Source organism: Euprymna scolopes, chromosome 26, assembly GCF_053919585.1.
Source record: "Euprymna scolopes isolate OS-2025 chromosome 26, ASM5391958v1, whole genome shotgun sequence".
NCBI classification, from domain to species: Eukaryota; Metazoa; Mollusca; class Cephalopoda; order Sepiida; family Sepiolidae; genus Euprymna; species Euprymna scolopes.
In genome coordinates this window covers 63,372,544-63,399,853 of record NC_136507.1, presented here as the reverse complement: position 1 = coordinate 63,399,853, position 27,310 = coordinate 63,372,544, and the positions used below count along the sequence as shown (strand labels likewise).

The following is a 27,310-nucleotide window of genomic DNA, read 5'->3' as shown; positions in this document are numbered from 1 at the left end:
AAAAGCAAAAGATATTGGAAACATTTAAATGAAAAAAACATCATTTTCGTAATTTTTTTTTTTTTTTTTTGTGTGTGTGTGTGTGTGTGTGTGTGTGTGTGTGTGTGATTGTGTGTGCGTGTTTGTAGTTTCTTAGAAAATTAAAACTTTAGATTTTCGACAGGATGTTACAATTTTTTTTTGTTTCTCTTTTTTTTTTCTGGATTCATGACGCAAGAATTGATAATTTATATTTCAGATTATTTCGACTACTATTCTATCTCAATTATTATTTTCACAACGTTTCAGCTGATGTAACCTTCTACCTTCTTTAGGTGCATCTTTTCAAACTTAGCAATTCTTATGTTAAACTCTAAAACCGATGAAAAATCTAAATAAACTCTTTGTTTGATCCATGTGGTAGATTGTTCTCGTTCAGTTTGAAATTCTGTATAGCTATACCAAGTACGACATAAAGATTTCCAAGTTCAGTAAGGTGAACCTGAAGATAATCGAAGGTTATATTGGCCGAAACATTGGAAAAATAACAATGAAGATTAGAATAATAGTTCGAAAAACCCAAATTAAGATATTTTGTTTTAGAAGTTTTGAGAAGAGCATTGGTCTCTTGTTATGTCACAGTAATGAAAGTATCCAAAAATTACGAAAACTGATCAGATAGAGAATTAATAAAGTATTTGAAGACAATCAAAGAAAATTGAGATTTTGCAAAAAAAAAAAATAAATAAATAAAATAAAATAAATAACTGAGAAAGGTAGATTATTATGATATGACTCGGAGGTAAATCTCAGGAAGACTGATAAGATAAGAGTTCCTTCACTTCAACTGTGTTTTTTTTTTTTTTTTTTTTTTTTTTTTTTTAAGGTATTTAAAAACAGATTTAAATAAAAGATTATCATTTTGTTCAGTTAGTGCGGCAGAACATAGCTTTGGGTCAGTAAAGTGTCTCACGGTAAGAGTTCAAAAACCTCATGATCACAGCTTTTATGATGACATATAATCAGTTCGATTACTTGATTAGAGCTTGTTTTATAATCTTCAAGTGCACCTTGTCGAACTTGGGTTACTGTCTGTTGAACTTGGGAATCTGCATGAAATTTCAAATGAAGCCTTTTATTTAATCCATGAGAATAGCAAGCTCTCGTTTTCTATCAGTGGTGATTGGGTAAAAGTCACAATTATATTTTGAATGCTGCCCTCACTGAGGATTGAACCATCAACCTTCAGAAGAGTAGAAAAAAAAAAGAAAGTAACATGCGGCTGTAACTGAGATTGAACTCACTACACCAGTTTGTAGTTTAATTCTAGTGTGATTCAAATCTTGTCCATAGTTGAATACTTGATGTTTCACCAGAGCTATCAAGGGTACTTTTTATCGTGATGTCATCACTAGATGGGTTGCCTACCATGGATTAAAAGAGTCCCATTTACCCTCGAGAGAAGGATAGATCGTGCCAGTTTCTCAACCTGATATTTTATCTTGCGGTACATACAGCACCTCGTCTTCCCAAATGGTCACCCATCTGGTACTGGCTAGGCTCAACGTTGCTTAACTTTGGTGATCTGGCAAGAACCGGTGTGTTAAAGTGATTGTAGCATATAGGAGAGTAACTTATAACTGAATTTTATCAAGTCTTTATCTACTATGATACGGCTCCTTGCACACAATGTTTCAGTTGATGTGTAACCTCTGACCGAAATGTGCGAATAACACTAAAGATGATAGTAGTTGTTCGAATTATCCAAATAATCCTAATTTTAGTTCTGTTTTCTTTTATACAAACATATCTCTTGTCTTCGGCATGGTAAAATTCCATTAAGATATTATCAAACAAAGAATCTAAGTTCAAAATCGTTGCATGACTTACTGGCCACCCAGAATTTTTGAGTTAGGGGTTGATAAGTTGTAGTATTTGAATCGTTCAGACTCCTGTTCTCATCTTGATTTCAAATATTACAAATATGTTTCTATTAATAATTTGATGACCGTATATCATGCCATAATAAAATTCAACTTTTAAAATCCAATTTAGAAAGAAAATAATTACGTTTCAGAATTTTGTTTAGATACGGATAACTCAACTGTAAAAGTGATATTCTCCTGAAGATTGAAGGTTCAATTCTCAGTGTGGACGATCAAAAAAATACAATGACGAATTACACAGAACCTGTATGCAGTCATGGCTGATGGAACAAGAACGTGTTACCTCCGTTGAATTAAATAAAGGCTTCAGTTCGAAATTCCGTCCAAATTCCAGAGTTCAACAAGATACACCTGACGAAGGTCAGACGTTACATCAACTGAAACGTTATGAAAATAACAATCAAGATGAGAACAGTAGTTCGACAAATGCAAATAACACGAAGAAAAAAATTGATAGAAAAAAAACTAAAAAATTGATAGAAAAAAAAAACAAAAAACAAAACCGCATAGTTAAAAAGAAAAGCAAAAAAGAAAAAGAAAATCAAGTAAAAACATTTCCAGAAAACGCTAGTAAATTATATTCGTGATATTCTGTAAATATTAATGTGTTCTATTACAATATGGCCTTGAGAGATGCCGGAGGTCCTAATTAGTGAAGCTTGGTAATATGTTAAAGAAAAAAATAATTCTTGTTTAAATATAAATAGACTGCAGCAGTAGTAGCTAGTTGGCATAAGAGACTAATGGGAAAAGACAGAGGTCCTCGGACTTCTATCTTCATGACCATTTAAGGTTAGTTGGCTGTCGGTCTTTACAGCCTATTCACTCTTCTGAGATGTTTTTTTTATGTCGGATGCTTCGCATATTCATTTGTTCCATGGATACATATTTCGTAAACAATTAGTTTGTGTGTTATGGGGTAAGCTAATCTACCCATTTCAGGAATAAGGGATTTACTCAGAGACTATAAATATAGTTACGTCTAAACATAGATGTAGCGATTCGTGGCAATTATGTCCCCAGAATCATGACGTATACTTCTGTAACATACTTTTGCTAATACACATTTTGTTAATTATATCACTGTAATTGTCTTGATTATTATCAACCTGCAAGACTACAAAAAGCCGTAGTCCGGAGTGGGTAACACCAGGCAATGTCTCATGTTTGCTGTCCATGCAGTTAGGGTCATAGGGTTGATGCCAGTTATGTGGCAAGCAATGAAGTCATTTCTAATGCACTAAAGCTAGGTGTACCTTGATTTTCCACGCATCCTTGTGTTCGGAGTATCCATGCATGTTATTAAGTTGATGCAAGATGTCGGATGTTGTACATTAAACTAGGTTATGGTAAATAAAAATATACTGTAATATTTTCTTTTTTTTTATAGGAATCACCACTTATAAAGGCCTAGAGACCACTCGAGGATAAGGGTAAAAGAGTGTACCATAGTCAATTGGACAATAATCGTTAGTCATGGAAATTCAGTAAATTTGTTAACTTAAGTGGAACAGCCCAAGAACTTATTTACATTGGACTTGAAGACAACCATGTTGTAGTCAACTGGAAAGCAGGAAAGCGGAAGACAGTTCCACAGACGTACAGTTCTAAGAAAGAAGCCTTGTCCATGGATCTACGTTTGGCTTTAGGCACAGATAAAGAATAGGGGGGTTATTGATAGTGTTTTCAGCTAGATGAGTGTTTCTTGTGAAAGTTTGGCAAGGGGGGAACCATAGACTGGAGCTCAGTCGATCACTTGCCATGAAAATAACGATAAAGCAGAGACAAACTCTTGGGATCAAACTAGTGCATACAAGGACAAAAACTTTTTTTCATTTTTTTTTTCACATTATTACTCGTAGTTGTTTCAAAAACATTGAAACTAGCTCAAACTTTCTTTTTTTTTTGTTCTCAAATCATGACATATACTTCTGTAACATTTGCTAATATACATTTTGTTAATTATACCAGTTATTATTATTACTGGTCTGGAAGACTATTACAATGTAAACAATAGATTATATTTAGACTATTTGGATTATTATGTTCCATCTTGAGTATTATTCACACAATGTTTCACTCGATCTAACCTCTTACCTTCAGGTGGATCTTGTTCAACTCTAGAATCTTTCTGTTGGGAATCTGCACCAAATTTCAAATGGAACCCTTTACTTAATCTACGAAGCTAGTTGATAAAGTACTTGGTAAAATTCAGTTGTAAGTTACACTCTTCTGGAGGTTGAAGGTTCAATCCTCAGTGTGGACGACACTAAAAATACAATTGCACATTACTTCTACCCAGTCATGGCTGACAAAATGCCACGGGGCCTTGTAGAGTTCGAAAAAATATACCTGAAGAAGGTTGGAGGTTACATCGACTATAACAGTGTGATAATAACATTCAAGACGAGAACAGTAGTCCGAATAATCCAAGTAATACGAGTTATCAATCCTCATCTCAAAAATTCAAGAAACGTAACTTCAAAAATAGTTTGTAAACATTTAATTAAAAAAAAAAAAATTAAACTTTCTTTCATGCTCTGTCAGTTATAGTACAGATTTCACTTGCATATAAAGCAGGAGAAATTATCAGTGAATTGTAAAATCTTCACTTCAGAGACGTTGATATGTTCTTCCTGGCCCAAATCTTTTCTTATAGATGTCAAAATGCATTAGTTACTATTCAAATTCTTCTATTAATGTCAGATGAGAATCATGGAACTGATTCTACAACCTCAAAATCATCAGTGATTTTAAACCACTTTCTTGTCTAAGATATTATTCGCTGATTAAATAATATATAAGACTAGCAGGACCTGTGGAAATTCCACAAGGTACTCATTCATATGTAATATATTGATGTTGGTATTCTGTAGATGTTCAGTGTAAATGGAGAAGCTCTGAGATTATTGTAGCTCTTTTGTTAAAACTACAAAAGTATTTATCTAAGCTAGCAGGGACGCCCGGATAGACTGGTTGTAAAGTACACTTATATATGATATTTTAATTCTTGCAGATTTTGTATGTATTATTACAGAGTCAATGTTCTATCCATTTTTATGTATTATAATATTGAAATTTCAAAAATAAAAAATATATCCATATGACTTGTGTGCATCAGCTTGAATCAAAACCGAAACCAAAACTTATGAAATATATATATATATATATATATATATATATATATATATATATATATATATAACTCGAGTACCTTCAGCTATAATCGAAACTAAAACTTATGAAGAATTCCTGGTAAAATTATTTATTACAAGAAATGTAAGTCCATAACAATTAAATGACAGTCACTCAGATGTAAGCGTGGCACACAAAATAAATAACACACACGCTATCCTATTAATAGATACTTTATCTAATAATCTGCTTATTTCCAATTTTATTATTTTTTATTTATTTTTTTTGCTGTGGATGAGGCATCCTACCAGATAATAGATATTCACTCGGTTTTCTAGAGATTTTAACCAAGAGATATTTCTAGAATCCTATTCAATTGGTTGGATCTCTCTCGCACTTATTTCACAAGATATATTCATTTTTTTTTTTTTTTAAGTTCTTTATTATAAGATCATTGAATTCGTGTTCTTAATATCTTGAAATAGGTTTGGTTTATGGCATATCAACTTTTTTCGGGCTGAAATGCTGAATCTAGCCATTTTGGTAAAAGTTTTTCTACTTCAAGTTCTTTATATCTTCAAATATTTATTCATAATGTTTGGTTTGGTTGTTTTGTATGGGAAAATTGTTTTTGTTTTTAGCTGGGTAGAAAATGAGTATGTTTTGCAAAAAAGCAAAAAAACAAAAAAGTAGTGGTAGATGGACAAAAATCGGAGGCTTGCAATATAAATGCTGGAGTCCCTCAGGGGTCAATCCTGGGCCCAACTCTCTTCCTGATCTACATCAATGACCTCCCTAAACACATACTTAAATCATTCGTTGACATCTATGCTGATGACACGACCATCTACGGCAACACATCAAAGACTGTAAATGACAAAGTTCTCTCTGATTCTCTCTCCTCTGATCGCAAGCGCGTGGTTCAGTGGGGGAAGATGTGGCTGGTTCCCTTTAATGCATTCAAAACCAAACTCCTATCCTTACATCATCAACGCTCTGATCCCCATCTGGCATCAATTGTGATGGATGGCTCTCGTCTGGGTGAGGCCCCGTGTTTTGACAAGCTTTTGGGTTTGACCTTTACTCCTGATCTGAAATGGAACACGTACATCAAGTCTGTTGCCAAGGTCACTGGAAAGATGGTGGGATCCTTCTACTGCTCCAGAAGATATCTCACTACTGATGCAATTCTCTATCTATATAAAAGCCAAGTACGTCTAAGGATGGAATACTGTTGCCATATCTGGGCAGGAGCTGCTAAAAACAGTCTATCCTGCCTTGACAGAGTACAAAATAGACTTCGTGGCTTAGTGAGGGATGCCCTTTTCTCTACCCTGCAACCTCTGTCCCACAGAAGAGACGTTGCGAACCTATCCTTGTTTTATCGTTATTTCCATGGCAGGTGCTCGTCTAAACTCCAATCTCTAGTTCCCCCTCGCCAATCTTTCACGAGAAACACCCGTCTAGCTGAATCCACTGTGAAAAATTTCCCCCACTCTATATCTGTGCCTAAATAAAAATGCGGATTCCATGAACAAAGCTTCTTTCTTAGAACTGCACGCCTGTGGAACTCTGCTCCGTCTGCTTGTTTCCCACCGAACTACAACTTGGATGTCTTCAAGTCCAATGTTAAATTCCTAATGAACCACCACCTTAAGTAAACACTTCATCAAATCTCCATACTAACGTAATGTACTTGCAATAACCCTTATCCCCGAGTGGCTTCCGGGCCTTGATAAGTGGTGATCACCGTGTAAAAAAAAAAAAAAAAAAAATTCTAGTATGTAAAAACGGTGCCTAATCTAGAGAAATAAAGGTCAGATTTAGCGTCTGGATACGTTTTTTTTTTTTACACCGAAACGGGTCTTATGTGGCATGTACATTTTTTTTTAACCTGGAATTTGTTGCACAATGTTATTTCTGTATTTCTGTTGGCCAACCATATTTGAACGTCTTATTCCTAAGAGATCAATAAAAAATAACTTATTTTTTCGGAGTAGGGAGGGAATTTCTCTAGAAAAGTCATGCAAACTTTGGATTCTTGTAACATAATTTGTACAAAAATAAGGCGAGGTTTCAAGAAATTTTTCACCCCACCTCCTGCACCTGCTTCATTTCTAAAAATAAAATTCATTGTTTGATGAACAGTGTAGAGTCTGAAGACTCTCTGGAGATTGTTTGCCTATTATTTCCTTGGCAAAAGAAAAACGTTTGCTTTTTGTAGCAATTGTTTTTGTTTTTTTTTAATTATTTTTTTTGTATTTATATTTGTGTATTATCAAAAAGACAATTTGAATGTAGGTATTTTAATGTTTACCCACCACTTTTTTTACTTATTCTTTTTTTCCACCACCCGACACAAAAATTGTTCAACCCTATAGGGTTCAACAATTTTTGTTTGATGAAAGACCATCTATTAGTTGGCCAGTTGTGTACAAATTGTAAGAACGACACGCGCCTTCTATCACGTCTGAAAGTGACACAATATTCAACGAGCGATATCGGAGATGCGCTACTATACAACTCATGTCCTCTACCAGGACCACTGCCAGCACCCTCAAAATACAAATCTGGACAGTTTAACACTTGAGGGCACAGCTCAACAAAGTCTCCGGCCACGGTCATGGTCTTTGGTATGGTTTCAAGTGAGAGCTGCATCATGCTATCTCACATCTCTGAAGTCGGCTTGAAAGTCAACACCAAGTGGACCTGGATCTGCTGAAGAGTGTAGTGATCCCTTAGTACAATCAGATGGCCACTGGCAGACCCTGAATGTGGCAGCAGCCCACAAGTCCAAAGAGACCCAGGCTTGGCTTCAGAAGGACTGCTACGACTTTGTACCTTTTTCTCACTGCCCCCCTCCTACCACGACCCGAACTCGCTTGACCTCTTCATTTGATCATACATCGAAAACATCACCAACATGACCTCCTACAACATCAAAGTCAGCCTGATCGCCGCCATCCACCAAGTATTTGCCGAGCTCTTTCTGGCGCTTGTGGAAAAGGCATGCTCCAAGTTCCGGACCTGCATTGAAGCAGTGATTGAGGCTGAAGGCGGCTATATTGAATAGATGTCCACGTACTACATAATCAAGTTAACTGAATTGATTTATTCAATAAAAGTTTTAAAATAAAGCTTTATTGAATTTATATACGTAATTGTTTTCAATTTTCAACTAACACAACGCTTCAAAAGCAGGTAAAGAAGAAAAAAAAAATGCTTTCCTAATTTCAATTTTGCGCAGCTGGCGTGACACCCCGCTGATGACTATTTTTATTTTTATTTAAATATCGAGCCGTTACCAAGAACATCGGGCTACTACCAACACCCTCGCACGCAGAATTCCACCATGCAGTCAAGAAAAAAAAAAAAAGAAAAAAAACAGACTCTTCATCGATAAGGATGTTTAGCATCGAAATATATCTGATATAAGCAAATAAATTTGTTTATATATTTAAAAAAAATGCGTTGTTTTTAGCTTTCAGAACGTATCCATTTATATACGTAATTATTTTCAATTTTCAACTAACACAACGCTTCAAAAGCAGGTAAAGAAGAAGAAAAAATTTCTTTCCCAATTATATATATATATATATATATATATATATATATAGGAAGTAAACATATCAAACCAAAGATGCATTTACATCACACATTTTATTTTATTATTAGTACAATTCGTCTTACACGCGTTTCGTTGAATTGTGGAAATTCACCAGCTTCATTTTCCTCGGAAAATAAAAGACCATTGGAGATTTTATTTTCCTTGGATTAAAAAGGATATAAAATGGTGGAAGGAAATAGAAATCCTTAAAAGCCATAAGGTTAAAGGTGTGTGTGTATGTGTGTGTGTGTGTGTGGGCTAACAGGGAGATCCGACGTTTCACGGGATTGAATGAAGATCAATGTATGTTTCACACTCTCATATTTTTATTGTCATCAAAATCGGTTAAATCATCCATTTTTCAATCAAATCGATTGATTGCCTGCTCTAGTTGGAGATTCATAGCGGTGCACATGGAGGAAATTTCATATGCTTCCCCGCAGTGACTTAGTCCACAATACGTTGTAGTCTACATTGCACTGTAGAGAACCTACTGTTTTTATAAAATTATTTTTATATATAATTGCTTGAAGTTTAAAATGCAAAAGGCAAATATCATGGTTCAATTGTGCTCCAAACAGAAACATTCATTTCGATATCGTATCAAAGAACCTACTGTTGATTTATATGCCTGGCCTTACTGCTTGTGCAGTGATAATGGCTTGAATTTAAGTTTAAACTGAAAAAGTCAAGTATCATGGTGCGATTGTGCTTTAAACAAACATTCATTTTGAATGCACCCCTATGGACTCTTAAAATGGCTGGGTCGATTTTTATGAAATTTCACACGAATGTACTTTATGTGCGTGGCAGTATTCTTAGATAGGTTTTATATCAGAATGTCTTCGTTATCGATAATCAAAATAATCGAATGAAAGAAGGAACAGGATATTTTGACATTTATTTGACCTTACACAGCGTAACATCACAAGTGAAATTGAAATTTTTTTATTATCACACAAGTAGAAAGCCCAGCATATTAAATCCACAGCAGGTTTTTTTGATATGACAGGGGCGCGTTCGAAATTAATGTTTCTGTTAAGAGCATAATTGAACTATGATACTTGACTTCTATATTTTAAACTTTAATTGAAGCCATTATATATAAAAATAATTTCATAAAATCAACAGTAGGTTCTCTACAGTGCAATGTAGACTACAATGTATTGTGGACTAAGTCATTGTGGGGAGGCGTATGAAGCTTCCTTTCGGTATGCTGCGATGGGTCCTTGTCTGGAACAGACAACTGATTTGATTGAAAAAACACTGATTTCATCGATTGCAATGACAATAAAAATATGGGAGTGTGAAACATTCGTTGATTATCATTTAAATTCTAGGCAACGTCGGGACTCCCTACTAGTAATGAATAAAATGAACAACATTGTATTACTTATACAGACGGTTTATGACAAGTATTTGACATTGAATTTGAAGACGACAAGGAAGCAATCTTGCGGTAACGTGTCCCACAGATGGAAACAGTGAGAAAATGTTTAAGATGGATCTTATTAGCCCCTTTTTCTTCATCAATGGATCCATTTCTGGTACCAATGAAGCAATAGTTATATCACCTTTTCTTTTATTACAATAACAAAGCCTAGAACATTCAATGAAACGATTAGATCACACAATATTAATTAGTAGAATAGTGGAACCGTAACAAAAATACTGGGTAATTTTCCAGAATAGCCAAGAAAACAAAAGAAAATGGTGAAAAAATAAATATACAACAAATAAATGTTACTCTTCTCATACTAGGATAATTTTTTGTATGTGTGGGGTTTAATTTATTTAAAGCGTCTTTACTTAAAAAATGAAGGTCAAGTAAAGCTTGTACAGTTAAAAAAACAAACAAAATGGTGGTCTCATTATACCGATAGTAGAGCCTCAATAATCACCCAATGATTAAATTGATAGAACATTACATTTTCGCATAATTGGTGACATTTATTGAATGGGTTAATATTTTGTTTAATTTTGAGGCGATTATCGAGGCTCGACTATTGCTCTAACGAAACCACCATTTCGTTTTTTATTCTAACTCGACGGGCTTTATACTGCCTTTATTTTTAAGTAAACACCCTTTAAAATAAGTTAAAACATCTAAAAACTTATTCAAGTCGATAAGAGTGACTTAGCTTGCCTTTGGTAACATTTGCTGTACATTTATTTATTTACTTTGTTGACTAATCTGGAAAATAAAAAACATCAAATACTGCTTGTCTTTGCTTTACAAACACAAACAACAAAAAATATCATACTCGACTTTGCCTTTAGATACTTAAACGTATAACATTGTATATTGCCCTAAACTAAATTGACCGGAAGTGACGTTTGTATTTCTAATTGCAGCATCAAGTTTCATAACTTGATTATAGATTGAAGGTCTTATAATTTATGACACCGCAATTACATATGTAATTTATATGTAATATATATATATATATATATATATATATATATATATATATATATATATATATATGAACAAATGATTAATAAAATATGTTAAAAGAAATCTTGAAAAAGAGTTAAAAACATATTTAATTTTAAAAAAGGAAGCACAAGATAAGTGGATTCCTTTTTTAAAATTAAATATGTTTTTAACTCTTTTTCAAGATGTCTTTTAACATATTTTATTAATCATTTGTTCATATTATAAGCTCTATTTCCTTTGTGGTTTTATTGAGCTTTTTACATCTGGCTGAGTTTATTTTACTTGTAAATATTAATTCTTTAATATTTATAATATATTTTAAGTTTACCATTTTGATTACCTTAGTAAACTTATTGTAACTTTTATTTTATATATTATATATATATATACTTATGCATTCATTCCAATAAATATTGACAAAAGTAAATGAATAAATTGAATAATAAAGGGACCAAAAAGAAAGAAATAAAAGTTTCTATACAGGACTGAAACTTTAGAACAAAATGATTAGAGTATATTTTACCAATTCTAACCAGAAATTACTTCTGAAAATGAGTTTAAGGGCTTAAAAATCATTCTTGAATTTTGTATAACTACAGACAATCATGGTGACAGCTATTTTTTCATCACTACCATATATTTCGGCTATCATCTCGTCAGGAGAAAATCGATAGCAACCTAAATAATATTGTGTCGGAAAATAAAGAGTTCTAATGGGGAACTTATTAAATGTGCCAAAAGTACGGGGACACTAATTAAATTTATTTGCGTTTAAAAACGATTAAAATATTGGCACAACGAGGGAGAAAAAAAAAAAAAAAGCGGGAGAAAAAATTCAAAGTTCCCCAAAGAGAAACAATGCGTTTGACGTTTCTTTTTGCCGGCACAAAGAAGGTTGACGCACGCACCGCAATAGACACGGCCTCCAAAATCTTTAAATGGTTTTTGGAGTCCGCTCTATGTAGCACCTCGAACCAATCTATTTTATATCTATAGGCACAACACGGGTTGTCAACCAAATGCTGGCCAATAGCATTTTTTCGACAATATTATTTAGGTTGCTATCGATTTTCTCCTGACGAGATGATAGCCGAAAGAGCTCTCGAGAAACTTCCGCCTATTACTTTTTTTAAAACTAGATTCTGTACCTCTAAACATTTATTTAAATATATATATATATATAAATATATATATATATATATATATATATATATATATATACTGATCCTTTTGCCTGAAGAGATCTTGATTATTAATCGCTACAGATTGAAACATTGTTATGCTAGTATAGCGAAGTTTGTACATGTTTGTATGAATAAATATTAATATAAATAGCTCTATTAATTATTGAGCACTATTGTATAAACTCAGTTTATATTATCTGGATTTTTATCACACGAAAACATTCTTAACCTGGACTACTATATGTATGTGTGTGTTACTTCCATCCCCTCACGCTAAAGTTAGCAAGTAAAATACGTGCCTTTTTTTCTAGCCTTCAGAGGAAATTTATCCTTTTATTTTCTTAACTGTAAAACTTGATAATTTTCGGCGCTCAATTACCCCGGCTTTCTATCAGCTAAGACAAAACTTCGTGCAAAACACTTCCGTAGATCGTTATTGCTATATTTCTTGGTTGTTATTGTTGTCATCGAAATGTTTCGGCCGTTTTTGTTCTCCGGCCTTCCAGAAATCGCGTTGTTGTTGTTGTTGTTGTTGTTGAAAGTGTGCAGACTACTTTGAGGTTGGAAGTTCAATACCGAACAAAAACAAGAAGAGTTCAGAAATTTATTCAAAGAATATCACAAAAAGTTAACTTTCAATCGTTCCTCATTTACTAATATATAAAAAAAAAGATACAATATTCATCGCGTCTACGCATTTTTTTTTTTTTGCATTATGTTCAGGCCGCCAAATTTCTGTTTTACCACACTTCCATGACGGTTCCAGAGTTGAACAAAACGCATCTGAAGCAGACCTAGGAACAAATTGGTCGAAACATTGTGACAAATACGGGAAAACCAACCTGAAATTAAATTTATCATTCCATAATATAGACAAATATTAAGTCTCCAGATAATTTCGCGAATCAACCTCTACCCTATAATAGACCAATGTGTGTGTGTGTGTGTGTTTTTAAGTAGAGAGGGTCACCGCTTATCAAGGCCCAAAAGTCACTCGAGGATAAAGGATAATGAGTGTCAGGTAGACCATGAGACAACACCGTGATTTATTTCTATATCTATAATATAAAGCTGAATGTGTGTGTGTGTGTGTGTGTGTGTGTGTGTGTGTGTGTGTGTGTGGTCACGAATAGGCTCCTATATGGTTAACTATTTTAAAAAAACTGATTACATATAATGATAGATGTATCGAGACACAGGCATGGGTATGTTTGATCTCGCAGAACGGTGGTTCATTAAAATTGTGGGGTCTGCTGCGTTCGCGCCTGGTCCACAAAGTATGGAAATAAAAAATTTAAAAATTAAAAAAAAAACGTTTACAGGTGTTTTTGATATAGATGTACATGATAATATTTGATAAGTGTGTTTTAACTTAAATAGGGATGGTATAATAAAATTGTGGGGTCTGCGTTTGCGCCTGGCCTCCATAGAATGGAAATAGGCACACACTTTAAGACTTTTCATATCTATCTGCGTAAGTATACGTTGATAATTATGTTTCAGTTTGAAGAAATATGGTATAATAAAACTATGGGCTGTTCGTTCGCGCCTGACCCCCATAGAATGGAAACATGTCACAAAGTTTAACAAGGGTTTTTAATATAGATCCACAGAATATTGTGATAAGTGTTTCAGTGTGAACAGGTATGGTATAATAAATTATGGGGTTTATCTATTTTATTTTTACTGTCATCATATTTTGCTTTGGTTTTGATACCCCCAAATTCGAAGCTATCTCTTTACAACCCTTCCTTTTCATAACCTATCATACTTTAATAAATCAGAGTCCATTTTCTGTAGGCTGTTTTTGAACCCTGTCAACGACGGGTACTTTTGCTAGTATTATATAAAGAAGTACATATATTTGAATATAATATATTTGTCCCGTCACACAAAGGTTAGCGAATAAAAACACTTGCCTTTTTCTAGCCTTCGGAAGAAATAATTTCGAGTGATAACAGGGAGTGGGGGGGGGGAGAAAATAAATAGCAAGTCAGACAAGTTCCGTCACTTGAAATGAATTCGGAAATAACTTCTATACTCTAAACAAAAATATCAACGGTGAGGGTTTTTTTTGTAGTATAGACGACAAATGTAAAAAAAAAAAAAAAAATGTTGTCAAAAGATAAGATTTTTTGTGTTTTAACTTATTTCAAAGCGTTTATTCATTTTGAAGCAGAAATAGCGTCAAGTCTTAAAGATAGAACGAAAAAAATGGCAGTTTTATTATAGTTATTTGGATCCTTGATAATCACTCAAAAATCGAAAAGTTAAAGAAAATACTGCAAGAACATCACATTTTCGCACGATTGGTAACATTTGTTGAGTGTGTTTCTACCAATATTTTGTATAATTTTCGATTTTGAGCGGTTATCGAGGGTTGAGATGGATGGCTATAACAAAACTGCATTCCCCCCCCCGTTCTAACGTAAGAGATTTGACACTACTTTTATTTCCAAGTCGAAAAATATACAACGCTTTAAAATAAGTTAAAACACAGACAAAATAAAAAAAATAATAATACAGATAGGTAGAAGAGTATCTATTCTTGCATTTCGTAACATCTACTTGTATATGTTTTTCACTGCTTATATTTGTTGTTGGTTTTTATTAAAAAATGCCAGAAAAATAAATGCAATTTTAAGCCAAATCTTTTTTTATTCGTATTATTTGAATTATTCAAACCACTATCTCCTCATAAGGGTAATTTTCACATTTCGGTTGATGTAACCTCCGATTTTTTTTTTTTTTTTTTTTGAGTGTATCTTGTCGAACTCGAGAACATTTCAATCGAACTCGAGAATCATCCATAATTTTTAACAGATACAGAACCCTTTATTTAAGATATACCCGACGAAGGTCGGAGGCTACATCGACTGAACGTCGTGCGAATAACACTCAAGATGAGAACCATAGTCCAAATAATCCAAGTACAAATTATCAATCCTCATCTAAAAAATAAAAAAAAAATTAAAAAAAAACGCAGAAACTTTTTTTTTGTAATTATTTTAGAGAGAAAAAAATACTTTTTTTTTTTTTTTTTTTTTTTTTAAATAAAAGACAAAAAACGTGTTTCGACTCACTTAATGTGTATTTTTTCCACCTGGAAAACATTGCTGTTGTTTTTAGGCCGTCGTCAGTGGAAGGCGATAAATCCGGGTAAAAAAAGTTGGGGGGAGGATGCGACGGCGGCGAAAATCCCCGGAAAATGCACAAGAAATGACGCCAGTTTGATTGGATTTGTTTCAGCAAGAAATACCAGACGATTGGAATCATAAGAAGAGAGAAATAATCAAGAATTAAAATCAGGAGTTTTGGAAAGAGTCGAAGTTAATGACGAGGTCCTCATTGTTTTTTGACGATGCTGATAATGATGATGCTGATTGATAAAGAAACCGATGATGATGATGATGATGATGGGGGTGGCGTAGTTTCAGTTTGAGTTTTTTCGATTACTTTCCCTCTGAGCTTCTGTTTTATTATCAAGAATAATCGGCAAAAATGAGTTGGGTTTTTTTTTTTTGGTAGGGGGAGGGGGGCCCTTTTAATATAAACAATAATAATAATAGTAATGGTCGTCTTGCTGCTTGTAAGACAACGAAAATTATTCTTGGAGGAGGAGTAAGTGAATGGTCTACGAAAGAACGAATCCAATTCTCCGGACATCCAAAATTTAAGAACTTTTTTTTTTTTAATTAAATTGTATCATGAATTTCGATTTCTTTTCGATAAATTTTCTCGATTTTTTTTTTTTGTCGGTCTAACGGTTTGTCACGCTTTGGTTTGAAGTGACATTTTTTATTGATAAACGCATAAGCTGGATGGACGCATCTTTTTCTTTTCTTTTTTTTTTTTTTTTCAGATCATATTTTTGATTAAAAACAATGAATTTTTTAAATAAAATATTTTCATTCCATTTTTTTTTTTTTTTTAGATAAGGATTTAAAAAATTGAGAAAATCGTAGAAATTTTTATTTACAGCTATTACTTTTAATATCAGACATTCTACAGAATTAAAAAAAAAAACCTTTCGCACCTCACCTCACCTGTTCTCAATTGTTTACCATGGTTGCAGCCTAACTTGAACTTCGTCGGTTCTGAATTCTTTTTATTTTTAACATTTTTTGAAATGATATCTACGTTTTAAACAAAATTTTTTATTTTATTTATTTTTTAGACTTAAAAAGCAGTCTTAAAAAATATATCCATTTTATATTTAAGTTTTATACACTGGACACTTAAAAAAATCATTTCGGTGTAAGGACTGGGCCCGACTGGGGTTGTGTTCAGTATTTTTCCTTCTGGAAATTTAGAATAAAGTTTAAATGTTCAAAAGACATTAAAAAGAACCCTTTATAAATATGAAATTTTTGTTTTGTTTGAGTTTAAAAACAAAACAAGAAACTCCAAAACAAACTTTTAGCTGCAAGTATTTCTTCGTAAAACAACCACACACATACACACACAAAATAAATAAATAAAAATCTAATAATGAAAATTGGTGATCTGGAAAAATTATCGGTAAATATCCATATATCCGAAACGCCGGTTCTTCGTATCCCAAATGGTTTCAGTCAGATAGAAACATCCATATGAAAATATTTTCAGGGGTCCTACTTTACCCCCCGGCGGCAACCACTTGTCTTCCCACCTGTAAGGCTTCTTAATATCCGTTTTTATGTTTGCAATTTACAGCGAATGTCCTTCCTGCGGAATCGGTGCGACGAGGAATCCAAGAAGGAATATTTGCTGTTGAGCAGAAGAAGAAGACTTGGTAATAGCAGCGATAGCGGTTGTTGCAGGTGTAGGTGTGGTAACGGAGGAGGCAGGGAGGAGAAAGTGCGCGTGAGAGAGAGAGAGAGAGAGAGAGAGGGGGGGGGCGAGCGCACGCGCGCACCAGAAAGAAAGAGATGGAGGAGAATAGGTTTTGCAATGCAACTTCTTGGTTCTTTTTGGTAATTATTAGTATCTATCATGTTACTGCTACTACTCCTAGTAATGGTAGAAGTATTAGTATCATTTTGACTTTGTACTCCCTAAACACCAAGCCCGATATCAATTTGGATGAGAGAATAGAACGTACACAACACTTTAGTGGTAATAAAAAAAATAAAGGTGCGTCTATTCGATCTGCGCGCTTAGCAATCAAAATAATAATTCAAATTTAAACTTGACATCGCGAACAAAATAGGGTATTTGTCTAAGAATTCTCCCTATATTAAAGAAAACAAAAATAAAGAAAAGTCTGTATACATACCAGGGACGGAAGGGGGGGGGGAATCACAAGTTGATCAAGTAATTTTATTTTTGTAAATAAGATTAGTTTTTGAAGCGATTAATAGGAATTCGTAGGCATTACAACAGAAATCTGGAAAGTTTGAATGATGTTGAGTTATTATTTATTTATTTATTTTTTATTTTTTTTGTTTTGTTTCTAGTGACTGTTTTCAAAACTCCATCGCGAGACGGTCGCTCCTGGGTTAGACATACAGTTTTATTTTATTTAAAAATAAATCAACTCGATAAATTTACGTGATTTTTGGTATACGTTTTTTTCTTTTCATCAGATGTACGTAATCTTTCTTTCATCTTCTTTTCTTTTCTTTTTTTTTAATATAATATAGGGTGAATTCTGAACACGCACCGAAAAACGCAGTTTGATAAATAAATAAACCCGTACTCTATCCGTTAGTAGCACCACGCACATATTCACAGGGTTGTCACTTACAAAGATAAAGATGAATATTATCTTAAAATTTCATTAATTGATTGATTGGCTAATTAGTTGATTGATTTTTTTTATTTGTTATTCTACTGAAAATCCCATATATTTCGCAGAAAAGTTTCTTATATATTTTTTTCAAATTTATACAAACCAGTGATGCATTTTTTTTTTTTCTAATTTTATCCTCTGATAAAATGAGCCTATCTTTGAAAATTCATGAGTGAAGGAAGGGGTTTTATTTATTATTATTCCTTGTTTGAATATTTGATGGATCAATAAATATTGTAATTCATTCAATTTTATTTTTCATCCATATATATAAGAGAAAAGAAATTAAAACTATCAGTTAAAATTTACAATTAAATTTATTGTTCGACTGAATGCCCCCCCCCCAAAAAAAAAACACTTTTCAAAGTCTTTATTCCGTGGAGTTTCAAGGAATGCTATTCTTCTTATTCTTCTCATCAGATGATAGAAATAAATCAGCTGATTTCTTTCTGTCATCTGATGAGAAGAATAGAATAGCAAGAATAGTATTCCTTGGAACTCCACGGAATAAAGACTTTGAAAAGTTTTTTTTTTTTTGGAGGGGGGGGGGCATTCAGTCGAACAATAAATTTAACTGTAAATTTCAACTGATAGTTTTAATTTCTTTTTCTCTTGTAATAAACTCTACTCTGTGTGTGTGCGTATTGAGCTTCTTTTTTTATTCGTTGGGATTAAAATCTCTCTATATAAATACTGGTATTTATATTAGATTGAAGTTTACCATTGCATCTCCTTTGATTTCATTATCATATATATATATATATATATATATATATATATATATATATATATATATATATATATGGTAAAACTGGTAATTAGTAAAACCTGAAGAGAGTGCTCAGTACTATTCAGTTATTGTATTTTTTGTATTACCGTTTTATCTGTTTGGTTATATATGTTTCAGATGTTGGACCATGTTTACGATCCAACAGCCTCGTCAGACCTTACAGAAATGGAAACACGTCTTTCAAATACTAACAACCATTTCTGTAAGGTCTGACGAGGCTGTTGGATGGTAAACATGGTCCAACATATGTAACCAAACAGATAAAACGGTAATAAAAAAATAAAACGTGTGTGTGTGTGTTATACAAACATTATTGATTGCATATGTGCATACAGGTTTCAGTGGAAACTCAATTTAGAGAAACCCACCTCATCAGATCGCGCGCACGCGCGTTTAAAAGTGTAGCCATCAACAATTGTAGGTTTTTCAGACTTACCATTTTTAAATATTTTGAAATATTTAAAAAATATCTTTTTTAAATATTTAAAACATGATAAAAGTCTGAAAAACTTACAATTGTTGATGGCTACACTCTTAAATATACACTTTTTTTTCTCTCGTTGGAACCACACAGCCATCACTTTATATATATATATATATATATATATATATATATATATATATATATATATATATTTGTATGCGTGTGTTGGGACGATTAATCGGAATCGGAACTTCTTGGATTATGGGAATAAGAAAAATTAGTGTCTAATCACTGATGCCAAAAACAATTCCTTTAATTGTTTAGTTTTTGGTTTTATTTTGTTTAAAACTTAATTTTCCATTGCTGGTATTAAAGACGAATATTTATTGATTTTAAACTACAACTGAAATTAATATCCATAGATCACTTCCACTTCACAAGTGTATGCTTTAGGTTTTCACAAACACATGCGGGTTTTTTTTGGGGAGGGGGGGTCGATAAACTGAAAATAAAATAAAGACAGAACTCTACAACTACACATTAAGAAATTATTATATGAAAGAATCGTTAAAAAATACTTGTAGGTACGTGCAAAATGAATGCCGATGTTCAAAATGTACAAATATTTTGACCTCTCCCTTTACTTAAAAAAGAAAAAATCCCCAAAAATCAGGAAATTAACCAATTTTAATGAAATTTTCAGTATTTATCAAATAATGAGGACGGTATATAATGAACCCATTATTTTTATTTGAATCTTAATGGAAATATATTATTTTGTTTAAACGAAAAACACCTTTTTTTTTTCTTCTTACATTTTCACCCCAAACAAGGCACATTGCCACTTTGGTGTAGGGGGCTACTATCAGGGATATAAGCTACTGGGGTGCTATGTAGAGTTGGGCAGTAAGATGTCGGTTCATGTTACACTTGAACTTCTGCATGTCAGTACAGTTGGGGAAGCAGGGAGCCAGAATGGAATTCCAAAGTCTAGCGGTTATGGGGAAGAAACTACTGGAGTAGAAAGCTCTCTTACATCTAGTGATCTCTGTGTAGAGGTGGGATTTAGCTGCTTGTCGGGTTTGTCGAGGGTATTTACGTCGTGGGGACACAAGTGCGTGCAGTTTGTCAGAGCACTCACTATTAAAATACTTGTAAAGCAGGCAGAGGGGTGGAACAATGATAGTTCAGAACCTATCAGGTTGGAGACTCTTTTGTCTAGGAGCGAGAGACTAGTAGCAGATGCAATGGTTTTCAGTAGCAAAAAAAAAAAAAAAAAAATGCATGAATTTATTTTTACTTTTTTATGAAAATAAAGCATCATAAATTGTAACAATAAAAAAATTAACGTCATGGGGGTATGAGTCCCGTTATAGAGGCGTTGATTTAATTTGAATAAAATAAGATACGCATCAAGTGCGCTTGAAAAGTCAAATTACGAAAATAAATATTTTACTTGTTTGAAATTTATAATTTAAATATATTTCGGAGTCAAACTCCATCCTTAGTATTTTCTACATCTTTTGTTTTTTGTTTTTTTTCTTCTTCTTCTTTCTTGCCGTATGGTAAAGTTGGAGAAAGAAAAGTGCTTTCAAACGCACTTGATGTGTATCTTATTTTATTCAAATCAAATTAACGCCTCTGTGACGAAACTCACACCGCTGACGTAAATCTCGCGTAGCCAACACACCGTTCCGGGATTTCAAAATAGAACCGATGAGAGACAACGCTCGGATCTTTACTAACTGACTTTTCTAAGAAAAAAAAAAATAAATAAAGTACATTTTTCAATTCTTATTTACAACTCCTATTTTCACAGAAACAACGTTGCTAATCTTTCTCTGCTTTATCGCTACTTGCATGGAAGAGAGTCAACTGAACTCGAATTACTGCCTCTCCCACGTAAGACATTTACAGCAAGAACTCGTATTCCACCACAACTACAAAAAAGCATGTTGTACTTAAAAATTAAAGTAGTATAAGACTTGTTGAGTTAGAACGAAAATAAATGAATAAATAAATAATAGTGGTCTCATTAGAGACCATATCGAGTCTCGATAATCGCTCAAAACTTGAAAATTAAACAAAATATTGGTTAGAAACATAATATTTTCGCATGACTGATGTTATTTATTGGATGTGTTTCAAATGGACAAATTCTACCATAACTAATTACGTGCACTTTAATAATATTCATAATTTGTTTACACCATTTTTTTTTAACTAGTGGGTATGCCCAGCGTTTTCCGGGAATCTTTACGTTTTTTTCGGCAACTTATTTATATTTAAATAGAATTTTGAAAGTTAAATGTAATTAGTTAAATCATTAATTGAATTAAATTGTTATAAAATTATAACTAATTTCATTACAGTAACGTTTTCATCTGAAATACTGAAATTTGAATCGCATACTTTCAATCTTAGTTTATACATTTAAGGGGTAAAAACAAACTGGACTTATCCGGCGTTGCTCGGATAGTGACATATTGCCGGCTTAGAAGGAAAAATAATTCAAAATATGTTTAACATTTTTTTGTGTGTTAACCAGCTAATTTGGTATAATGGTAAAAATGTTCACTACTGGACCGAGAGACTGGGATTCAATCCCCGGTCGTGTCATACGAAAAACTTATAAAATATGTTACTTGATTCCCCGTGCTAAATAATCAGTATTATAAGGCGGATCAAGGGCAAGTGGAGTAATCCTGAAAATGGAGTGGCGCCCTCCCCTACATCTGCAATGTTTTAAAAATTCATGTTATTTTGTCTTCGATTTCAATAAATATTTAATTAACACAAATTTAAATCAGATTCTTCAATAATTTTCCTCACTCCATATCCATGCTCAGAACTAAACGAAAATTCCATGTGCATAGTTTCTTCCATAGAGCTGTCCGTCCGTGAAACAATAGCGTTTGTCTGCTTCCCGGCTGACTATAACATGGTCGTCTTTAAGTTTAATATGAATAAATTCCTATTGAGTCGTCCATTTAGATAATATATTCCCACTGAAGTTCCACCGCAACTTGTCCCGCCACCTACCTAACACTTAACCCTTATCCTTGATAAGTGGGGACGTTCCAAGCAAAAAAAAAATGTAATTGCAACATAACCACATTGTCACACGGGTCCCTGTTGTTAAATTCTTTAAGTTAAGCTATGTCAGTACTAGGAGATATGTCGAAATGCTCTCTGCTTATTCCGGCATGTCAGTTCAAGAGAGATTGCGCAAACCTTGCTAAACAATAGATTCCCTGTGCAGGCATCCTTACAGGAGTTGTCCATTGTGTCTTGAAACTGAAGAGAGCAATATGTAGTATCTGTTCTGATACTAAACTTCATCTTTTCTATCCTCGATCAGTGAAAGAGAAATCCTTCTAGACAGAAACAAAGTTTTTATTTTTGTTCCAATCCAGAGTGCTCCATTTTGGGGAGCTGGATTTTCACCACATTAAAAATCGACCTTGTCTCTGACTTTGTTCTCGTGGGGAGGCAAGTAAATAGAAATCGATTATTAAAGTTACATATAAGCGAGAACACACACACACACACACACGAGATCAAGTCGGAGAGATTATTGTCATTCATTCTATTTAAATTATGTATATGTATTTGTAACTGTTTTTATAAACACCGAAACAAAGACGCAATCACGATTATTTAAATTTGAAACAAACGTTGCGTCAGTGTGTGAAAAAATTGTTTCTTATTGAATAAAGTTTAATGATATAAACACTGTTGATTAATGCGCCCACTCTCACCCCATTTATTTATTTATTCATTCATTCATTCATTCAGCAACGGCCAAGAGCAAAGAAGCAGCAGCAGCAGCAGCGCCATAGCGGCTGCCGTAGTATTTTTAGTTAAAAAAGATCCAGGAGAGGGTAGCGTGGATGAGAAAGCCCAAACAGTATTGCTTATATAACTCTGGCGCTTTTCATGAATTAACAAAGAACCCTGTGTTCTCTTGCTCCCAGCCCTGAACCGCATGTTACCATGTTTATTCTCGCAAATTTATTATTTTTTTAAAAATAATTTTTCCACATCGAACCGTCGCCTGTAATCTTCAAGGAGTGTGTCTCACGATTCCCCTGTCACAAATCTATCAACTCTTATCCTCAGGTGGGGTTTCAGCCTTGTTGAGCGGTGACTCGGGAGTAAAAGAGAAACAAAATTTTTTTCAAGGACGTCTTTGTTATGCCATGATGTCTGACAATAACGCAGACCCCGCGATATTATTATAGCATTTTTCTTTTTAAGTGAGAAGAGGTTATAGACGTATTCAAGAGAATTTCTTGAAATTGGAATTAGCTCTACCCTTTCTTGATCTCTGCAAACTCTTTCTCACAGACGTGATGTTGCTAGTCTCAGTCTTTTTTAATAAATACTATTATGCCATGTGTTCTTTAGAATTGTCTGATTTATTGTCTGCTTCTTTTGTTACAATTCATTTGACTTCTTAGTCTAGTCATCTCCATCGATTCACCGTTTTGATACTGTGAGAAATTCTGCAGAAATAAGCAGGCTCCTCATTGGTTGGTTTGACCGCCCACGATTTTGTTTGGACCTATCAGATTGATTGTTGTTATTAACTGCAGAGTCGAATTTTTGGCGCTATTTTTATGTTTCAGGTCGCGCCAGTTTTTAAAAAGACAGCAAGTCGAATGGATGTGAAAACTCATCTCCTTAAGCATGGAGTCTCAACTCTCTTTTGTCTCTTTCAGACGTATTAATGAGCTAACGTAGGGCGAAATGTTATTTGCAAACACCAATGCCTTTATGTCGGGCGAAATATTATATTCTTCACACACCGTTGTGTTTTACGATTTGATTGACTTTCATCATTACTTATATAATGTTCCCCGGAGACTATTTTAAGATCTACATTTTGACCTGCCTTGTGCCCGCCATTCGGACAGTTATTTACATTGAACTCTATGATGACTACCGGACTCGCAACATTCATCCTTGGAAGGCATCACTTCAACACATCGGCTTGTTGCAACTATGGCTGCAAACGCGAAGATAAACCATGAACTAGTACCCTTTCCGGGTGTTACCAGCTCTGTTCAGCAGAAACCTAAAGATGGCGCATCTTTAGCAATTAGGATATTTTTACTTTAATAAAATTTACGTTGAAGTTTAAAGGCGAGCCTGTTGTGATTTCTGATTGCTTTCTGATTGCTTTCTGCTAAGGGCAAAACTGAGGGGTTTTTTTTTTTTACACAGGCATCACCACATTATTAAGGCCAAGAGGCCACTCGAGGATAAGGGTTAAAGAGTGTACAGTAGAAATTGGACAATATAGTAATCATTCGATAAATTTGTTAACTTATATGGAACGGCTTATCAAGAACTTGTTTACGTTAGACTTGAAGACAACCATATTGTAGTCAGCTGGAAAGCAAGAAAATGGAAGACAATTCCACAGGCGTGCAGTTCTAAGAAAGAAGCTTTGTTCATGGAATCTACGTTTAGGTTTAGGTACAGATAAAGAGTGGGGGGGGGAATTATTGATAGTGTTTTCAGCTAGACAAGTGTTTCTTGTGAAAGTTTGGCGAGGGGGGGGCCATAGATTGAAGCTCAGTCGAACACTTTCCATGAAAATAACGATACATCAGAGACAAACTTGCAACATCTCTTCTGTGAGATAGAGGCTGCAGGGAAGAGAAAAGGACATCTCCTACGAGGCTACGAAGTCTATTTTGAACTCTATCAAGGCAGAACAAGTCCTTTCTAGCAGCGCCTGCCAAGATGTGGCAATAGTATTCCATCCTTGGACGTACCTGGCTCTTATATAGATAGAGAATTGCATCAGCAGTGAGATATCTACTGGATCGATAGAAAGATCCCACCATTTTTCCAGCGGCCTAAGCAACAGATTTGATGTACGTGTTCCATTTAAGATCAGGAGTAACGGTTAAGCCCAGAAGCTTGTCAAAACTTGAGGCCTCCTGAAGACGAGAGCCACTCATTTCAATTGATGTCAGATGTGGATCAGAATGTTGATGATGTAAAGAGAGAAGCTTGGTTTTAGATGCATTAAAAGTAACCAGCCACTCTGGGATAATATCTCACATTGTAATACAGCTTTCTGTTTCAGTAGCTTTTTTTTCTAAAAACTCCAAGTTTGTGGAACTCTTTCTGCTGACTGTTTTCCTCCTACCCGTAGTCTTGGTCTTTTCAAGACTCAATAGGCATAGTCTTGGTCTTTTCAAGATTCAATAGGCATCTCCTGTCTTTGCGATAATCATCGTTCGTACTTGTTAGCTTCTTATATCAATTGGTTACGTGTATTGTCTGGGGCGATTTCCATTAAAAAAAATAATAACACGTGTACATTACATTGGTTTAAGGAACCCGATGTACTAATCCGGTGTTGCTTCTGATTCAGTAAAATCATTTTAGTTTTTTAATTTTTATTTGTTTGCGTATTTTAAAACTTATACAGAAAAAAAAAAATTTTAGTTGTAAGGTAGACAAGTATTATATTCTTCAATTAAAAATGAGTTATTCCCCTCGCTGATTAAAAACAAAAACCTTTCAGGAAACTATTTAAAATATAATCGGTCGCCTAAACTAAACTAAGTAATATTTTAAATAAATTGTAACGAATTAATGACTAATTTTTGTGTAAAATTTAAAATAATTAAACAAAAAACAAACCAAGGTGTGGTTATTGAAAAAAATGCAAACAAACGAACGAAAGTGAATTACTAGGTCCAGTTCCTCTTCAAGAACACTGTAAGATAATTTAAAGTAAAGAAATATTTAATTTTAAATATCATACGGTGGCGGAGGGGGAGAGAAAAGCTTAATCACCAAATCTCATGTAATATAAGTTCTAGAATCTATTTTAAATCAATTCTATTGTTAATTCCCAGTGTTGCTAAAATTCCTTAATTTTCCACTGTCTTTTTTTTTCTTTTTCTAAATACGAAGAAGTAATCGCACAATTTTGTAGTGTACTTATAGAAAAAAAAAGAGAGTACAATGATAAATATTGCAGTTCTAATTCATTCTATTGGCAAACCCACCCTATTCCCTTTGTGAACAATCACGTGGGTTTTGTAGATGAAATCATGCAGCCAGTTTTGCAAGCTCTGTTTTTTTTTATAGCCACACGAAAAAAAAAAAAAGTAATAAATAAATAAACATGCTGAAACAGATTTATTATCTGTACACATGCAGAAACGCTATGAACTGCAACAATACCAGTACGGGCATCGCCAGCAGAGTCATCCTGTATTGCCTGGGATAATATTTACACAAATAAAGACAAGAATTCATTTTATTTTACCAAAGTTGAGTGAGTACTAGACCACTTGTTATGTCAGTATTTGTTATATCTATATATCTATCTATCAGATTTTATATAAAAGGAACTTTGTATGTGCGTGACTTCCTTCCCTATGAACTTGAAAATGGCTAGGCCGATTTTATCAAATTTCACACGAAAGTACTTTATGTGCCTAGCAGTCTTCTTAGATAGGTGTTGTAGCGGAATGTCTTTGATAAATGTCGATAATCGAAAAATACGATAAAATGCGATTTTGACCAAAGTTAACACCTTACACAGCCTAACATCCCAAGTACATTTGAGAAGTTTTATTACTACACAGGCCAAAAGGCTTGACATCTAAAACCAACACTAGGTTCTTTGATATGACAGAGGCGCGTTCGAAATGAATGTTTTGTTGAGAGCACAATTGAAGCATGGATAATTGACTTCTTTATTTTAAACTGTAATTCAAACCATTATATTTATAAAATAATTTCATAAAATCAACAGTAGGTTCTCTACAGTGCAATGTAGACTACACTGTATTGTGGACTAAGTTACTGTGGGGAGGTATATGAAGCTTCCTCCCGGTGCACCGCAATGGGTCTCCAACTAGAGTAGGCAATCAATTGATTTGATTGAAAAATGGGCGATTTCACAGAGTTCGATGGCAAAAATATGAGAGAGTGACACATTCGTTGATCATCATTCAATCCCGGGCAATCTAGGGTTTCTCTGCTGCTAGTATAT

General features: G+C 33.8%; 1 protein-coding gene across 21 annotated transcripts in view; it reads right to left on the bottom strand.

The window, feature by feature from the left end:
* LOC145248122 (disabled homolog 2-interacting protein-like) overlaps positions 1-27,310 on the bottom strand; it is a 1,344,959-nt gene that overhangs the window by 952,105 nt on the left and 365,544 nt on the right. For 2 of the 21 annotated variants that reach the window (XM_080109923.1, XM_080109929.1), the window contains exon 1: positions 15,375-16,311. The exons of 17 other annotated variants lie outside the window; for them this stretch is intronic. In XM_080109923.1, coding sequence (XP_079966049.1) covers positions 15,375-15,567 — 193 coding nt within the window. In that variant the 5' untranslated portion in view covers positions 15,568-16,311. Of the gene's footprint in view, positions 1-15,374; positions 16,318-27,310 lie in introns of those variants that run through there. 2 more of the 21 variants (XM_080109930.1, XM_080109931.1) reach the window with 2 other exon arrangements.